Source organism: Alosa alosa, chromosome 5 (assembly GCF_017589495.1).
Source record: "Alosa alosa isolate M-15738 ecotype Scorff River chromosome 5, AALO_Geno_1.1, whole genome shotgun sequence".
Taxonomy (NCBI): Eukaryota; Metazoa; Chordata; class Actinopteri; order Clupeiformes; family Clupeidae; genus Alosa; species Alosa alosa.
The window spans coordinates 10,480,300-10,486,189 of record NC_063193.1 but is presented as its reverse complement, the minus strand read 5'-3'; the positions used below and the strand labels follow the sequence as shown (position 1 = coordinate 10,486,189).

The window sequence follows — 5,890 nt, the reverse complement described above, 5'->3', positions numbered from 1 at the left end:
AGCGTGTGTAGCCTATTAAAAAATATTTTATCCCAAATGCCATCAGCATTCTTAACCAAACTTAGTGACAACATGCATACCCGGCTGAGCTGTACAGCTATATTTAAACTTATTTATCAATTTTCTATAGGCTACGTTTCCCCTTTTTTGTACTGTAGCCTACTTGTTTTAATTATATCTTCAATGTGTCTGAGATGTTGTTTGTCCATCTGTCTGGTGAGCCAAACACAAATGTCCACTATGGTGTAGGCTACATTAAATATTTATTTTATTCTATTCTAATCCACCATGCTGCTTTTCAAGTAGCCTAGCCTATATTTAGGATTCAGCTGAAAAACTCTAGCGCTCTTGAAAAACTCGTTTGGAAAAGAATGGATAGGCTATCATGTGATGTCGTGGTCTTATCCATAGACATAATATACATTGTGTGACAAGTGTAAAAATAGCGGCCTGATTGAACATGCACTGAAATAACCGAACATAATTGAACATAACCTACCCCCTACCAGGTTAAGTGGTACCAGGTTTCAGAGCCTATGTTACCATAGTTACTTACATAGCCTGATCATTTTGAGCTTTCTGGAACTGAAATCCCAGGTTTACCGTTTACTCTGGGTTTACATACCCAATTCAGTTCAGAGCCTATGTTACTTACATAGCCTGATCATATTTGAGCGTTTTGGAACTGAAATCCCAGGTTTACCGCTAACTCTGTGTTAACATACCCAGTTAAGCCAGTAAACCTGCTTTCTGGAATACCCCTCTGATCTATATCAAATTCTGAATTTGGCAAACATAGATCAGCCTTAAAGGCTACTGAATGAAACCAAAGTCCTTTGCCACATCTCTGATACATTATGACAATAAAAAACACGTAGGCCTAGTGTTACAAAGAATAGCCTATAATGCACTGTAATGACAATAGCAATTTCAATTCCATGAACTTGCAAAACAAAACAGTGTTTAGTCTTTAAATCTTTAATAAATAGCCAAAACTGCATTTCTGAAGACACAGACCAGTCTTTGTTGTTGTTGTTGTTGTTGTTGCTGCTGTTGTTTACATGTTGTTTTAAGTTTTTATGTAGCATAGAAATCACACAATCACATTGCAGTGATGCAAATACCAACATTAAAGTGGAAAGCAAAGTCGTGAAAAATAATGCCTTTTCATTCCTAAATGTCCTCTCCTCCACAGACTTTCAGCAGCGTTTTCCTATAATTACCATGTGTATCTGACTGGAAACAAAAGATTGCAATATGAGTGATGACATACGCGCATAATAAAAAATAGTTTTGATGAAAAATATAACTAAATGCCATTGTGTAATTACTTATTCAATTAGAAATGGTTGTAGGTAATGTGAAGCAATGTGTAAACATAATCTTGGTCACCCTTGGATCAAATATACATCATCAGTAGTGGCATAACACATGGTGTATTACAGACAGGAACAATTTTGTCCTCACAACAGTAACCAAGATTACATTAGGCCTATACAGATAAATATAAGCATCAGAGAAGAAATGTGACATCAAATGTTTACTTTGCTCTTCGACTGTTAGTTTTGTCAGTCTTCCCCTCCACAAATCATCTTCAAACATTCCCCGTAGCTGTCTGACACATCCGACTGTGATCAAATAAGACAAAAAGCCACCCAACAGTCACGCCATAAAGCCCGTTCAGAACCATTTATTTTCACTCTGAACTAGTTGTTAGTTCACCTTCTAGTTTATACAGTAGACAGATTAATCACAGGCACTAAAACAGCAAACACTTTGATTTGGCAGTGATTCATAGACCTGTACGTATCGTAAAAAGATGAGATAAGATTAGAAGATATTTGGTTAGTCAACAGTCATATCTAATTGAATTCGCACAGCTACAAAACTTACCTCAATGGAAGAGTGAAGGGAATCCTCATAGAGCTTTTTGAACTGAGCTCTGATGTCAAGCATGTCGACTTCAGAGCGACTGACCATGATCCTGTTCAGTGTGGCTTCATCCGTGCCAGCACCCTGCAATAATGTCCGCATTAAAAATAAGTACTCTGAAAGGTTTGTATGTATATGTATTGTATGTATATAATATTAAATGCTGATGCTCATATGGTACCTTCATACTCTCATGTAGTCGTTCAGCCAGGTAGGCAGGGACATTCTTCACACATTTCACTGGAAGATCATCATTAGAATATTTATTTAAAGAAATGTTAGAAGTGAATGCTTATGTTTATGGTAAATTATGGAATGTGAAATATACCGATGGCCACCAACAGCTCCTCTAGATTACCAGACATCTCCCCTTCTATGCTCTCCTGAAGGGTCTTTCCACTGATTTCCTTATACTCTACAAGTGCTGCAGAACAAGATTACACTTCTGAATATAACAAAATACACACACACATACACACACACAAGCCTGGCGCTAAAGGGACTACCCACTCCGCATTAATTTTTAATTCAAAAATCCTCATTTTAAATATTAAGATATAATAAAAATCGAAGTCCCGTTCAAGCCATTTCAAACCACACAAATCCACTTGGCTGGTTGTCAGGTGAGTGCAGGCTAATCAAAATACTCCGAAGTCCGATGGTATCCTCCGAAAGTAACCAGCAATTAAACAAAATGGCCTTCCGGAAATGGGTAAAAAACTGGAGGATCCTGGGACTACTAATGCTGCTGACCAACCAGCTGCTCAGGATAACTCACTCATTGACAGTGCTGCTCAGCCTACTGCTACTGACACACACACACACACACACAGAGAGATCAAATTTAACCAAAAAATAAAGTTGGGTGTACTTTGTCGCAGTTGAGGTATGCTTCTTTTGCATAGGATGTCTATAAATTTGTCTTCATCAGTCCCCCATTTCTTCTCGCCGGCATCATACAGAGCCTGTGGTGCAAAATGGGTACAGCATTTCATTTAGCCCCATCAAATAATCAGATTACAGTTTACCAAATGGATGCAGTGAAGTCACAGCATTCAAGCTTTGCCTCTTTCGACAGATTCCATAGCATATACTGCACCTTGGCATCCTCTTTGGCCTTGGCACTATCAACAGTAGTGCTCTCATCCCGTACACCCTGGCAACACACACAAGCACAGCATGTAAAGTCTCATTTTAAACTCAAGTGTGCTGTATATTCAAGGATGTTCAGTTTTATTCACCTCAGCTAGGAGGAGGATGGCCTTGCCAAATTGTCCAGAGACCTCCTTCTTGAGGTCAAATGTAATTTTTCTCTCCGTCTCTGTGGAATGACACCACATAACAATCACCAAAACATGAGGATTTTGTTATTTTCTACCTTTCCAATCACTGCCATAATAGCTGTTTTCAGACCTACTAGCTGCTTTCAGACCTATGCTTTTACACTACTCCCCTCCTAGTATTTCCGACGGACATTATGTAAATGAGCTTGTGTCTGAACGAAGCGAAGAACATGCGGAAATTCTGTTAATATGCATGTTCAACCACGTTCAACCTGTTCAACCCCGCAGAGATTCTGTTCATGTGCGTCTGTGTCGTTCACACATAATATCCGCGGGTTAGCATCATATCTGAATCACCTGAAGTGTCGGACCTCCGTTTGACAAAGATCCGCATATACTGCGGAGGTTGTGTCTTAAAGCAGCTAATGACGTACCTTCCAAATAAGCTGCAGCGAGCTCCTTGATTTGTTGATTTGTTCTGGAGGCAAATATTTCTATCATGGCGTTGTTATCATTAACACCCTGAAATAGAAAGATAACAAATGGGTTTGTGCATGCATAGGCATAGGCATAAGGGGAGAGACTTGAATGTATACAAGGGAAGGGAAGAGACTTGAATGTATTCAGTATGTTTTGATATGAAAACCCATGCCTTTCCAAATTATGAGAAGCGATCAAACAAACAAAATGCCTTTGCCCTTACTTTCATTGCTCGCGCCACTTCCTGAGCATCATACGCAGCTGGTGGGGTAGCAAGGGCTACAAGCAGCCGCTCGAAGTTGCCATTGGTGTCACCTTTCAGATCATCCACCAGAGTCTACAATGGAGATGCAAGGAGAACTGATTACTGCTACTCCATGCAAAACCCAGTACACACACAGACGCACAGACACACACACACCAAGTTTTCTTACCCTGTTTGTAGCTGCAAGATATGCTTTACAAATTGTCTCACGCTGACTGCTGCTTCGATGGGTAAGTATGTCAATCAAGGTCTTCTCTGTTGTACCTGGCAGAGACAGAGAGATGAAGATGAAGGGCAAAAGTGCCATATTCTGCCCTTGTATGAAGAATAGTCTAAGAGAGTCAGGGGGTAGCTAATCTTTTAAAAATGCTTACTCAAATCTATACACGCTATACAGTAGATTTTTGTTTCTTTTAAGTGCAAAAAACTGTGAAAAAAAGGTTTTGCTTCAGCTCATACACAACACACAGAGGAAGGGTGCGTGGAGATAAGTGCATTACCTATTCCCTCCATGGCTTTGCGCAGGGCTACAACATCGTCACCAGAATTAAAGTCTGCTTTTGGCTTGATGCTACTTTTCTCTCCACCCTGTTATAAGATTGCAAGAAGGAAAGATGAGGCCATGTCATATCATCATAATGCCTAACAGTATACTGTAGTGTTGGCATCAAGCTACCTTTACTGTGAAAGAGGAAGGTGCATCAACAATGCTCTCCAGGTCATCCTGCACAAGAATATTGATACAGAGGTTGTAGTAAATGCAGTAATAATACAATACAAGCACTCGATATTTACTCTGGTAAGAAGCAGAACATATCCTACCCATAAAGTTGTCATGGTGAAAGATGTACGCCTCCTGAGCAAGGATAGGATGGGCTTATCAGTTCGTATAGAATTATTAGCCTACTCATTATGATTATTGTTTACAAATAGCACTAATGCCCTTTTCTTATTAAGGAATAACAAATTGAACAAATGTCGTCTTCATATATAGTGACATTGTAAAAAAATAAGTCGGTTTAGTCAAACACATGCGACACAAGTTTTTTTTTCTGTTTCTTCATAGCCTAGACCATATCCTCTTGTATTATTTTATTTCATTTTATTATTATCAATATAGGCCTACAACGAGTGCTACATTTGGGATGGACCCGTCATCGCTGTAGGCTAATAAACCTGTTTTGTCGAGTTCTACGTTCACAGGATTTCCTTGTATTAACACTCAGATTGTTATTGCAGATCGTAGGCTATTCCCCAAAGCATTTAAGTTCAATCTAGTCTGAAGAGATATTTCATATATTTCTATACGTCTATATTTTCCAGGAAAGCAACATTATTGAGTCTTTCCGTCACTTACCTGTATCAAAGAAAGGTATCCGAGTGGTGCCACACGTAACTATGACAGTATCACACCACACCCTTCTAAAGCATAGCTTCAGTCAAAGGAAATGGTGTCAGTCACCTGAACAATTTGGGTTAGGCTACTTAATGGCCCGCCCTCTGGCAATTCTACTTCTTATGACCGCCGCGCAGCGAAGCATATGGTTTAGTCAGATTTTTTTTTTCTTTTTCGCATGTCCAAATTTCCGTCAAGGATTCCCGGGACACAAGACCGGGATACACTAAACTTGGTGGGCATGTAACCCCACATGGATGGCATGGAACCATCGTTTTTCGTTTTGATCTGTAGCCCCGGACTGGAACCCCCGAAAGGAGAGTAGGGCAGACACAGTTTTCTGTGAATATCTCGAGAACCGTAGGGTTTAGGAGGACCATGTATGTTGATCTCAAAGGGCCATGTCAACCCATTCCATAACCACTCATTTCATGTATAGCGCCACCTAGTTAAACACAAAAAGTAAAAATGAGGTGTTGTAATCGCAGGTATCTGTGACCTAATATAGTCAAAACTGCACGAAATTGGAAGTGT

General features: G+C 39.7%; 1 protein-coding gene across 2 annotated transcripts; it reads right to left on the bottom strand.

Annotated features, from left to right (window-relative positions):
- Window positions 1-1,035: 1,035 nt before the first annotated feature.
- On the bottom strand, window positions 1,036-5,398 carry anxa3a (annexin A3a). Of its 2 annotated transcripts, XM_048243569.1 has the most exons (15): window positions 5,318-5,398; window positions 4,783-4,816; window positions 4,637-4,684; window positions 4,461-4,548; window positions 4,130-4,224; window positions 3,919-4,032; window positions 3,650-3,737; window positions 3,174-3,253; window positions 3,032-3,088; window positions 2,804-2,897; window positions 2,261-2,356; window positions 2,114-2,172; window positions 1,894-2,016; window positions 1,545-1,628; window positions 1,036-1,236 (listed from the first exon to the last, which is right to left on the bottom strand). In XM_048243569.1, exons 2-14 carry the CDS (start codon window positions 4,795-4,797, stop codon window positions 1,569-1,571), a joined length of 1,017 nt encoding a protein of 338 aa, XP_048099526.1. In that variant the 5' UTR covers window positions 4,798-4,816; window positions 5,318-5,398; the 3' UTR covers window positions 1,036-1,236; window positions 1,545-1,568. The 2 variants fall into 2 exon arrangements, with proteins under 2 accessions (XP_048099526.1, XP_048099525.1); XM_048243568.1 differs by lacking the exon at window positions 1,545-1,628.
- Between the last annotated feature and the right edge of the window lie 492 nt (window positions 5,399-5,890).

Excerpts from the sequence above, each read along its gene's own strand:
- anxa3a (XM_048243568.1), bottom strand. Across the intron at positions 3,738-3,918 it reads AAGTGGCGCGAGCAATGAAA|GGTGTTAATGATAACAACGC; the intron begins GTAAGGGCAAAG and ends TTTCTATTTCAG. Across the intron at positions 3,254-3,649 it reads CGCTGCAGCTTATTTGGAAG|AGACGGAGAGAAAAATTACA; the intron begins GTACGTCATTAG and ends GTCATTCCACAG.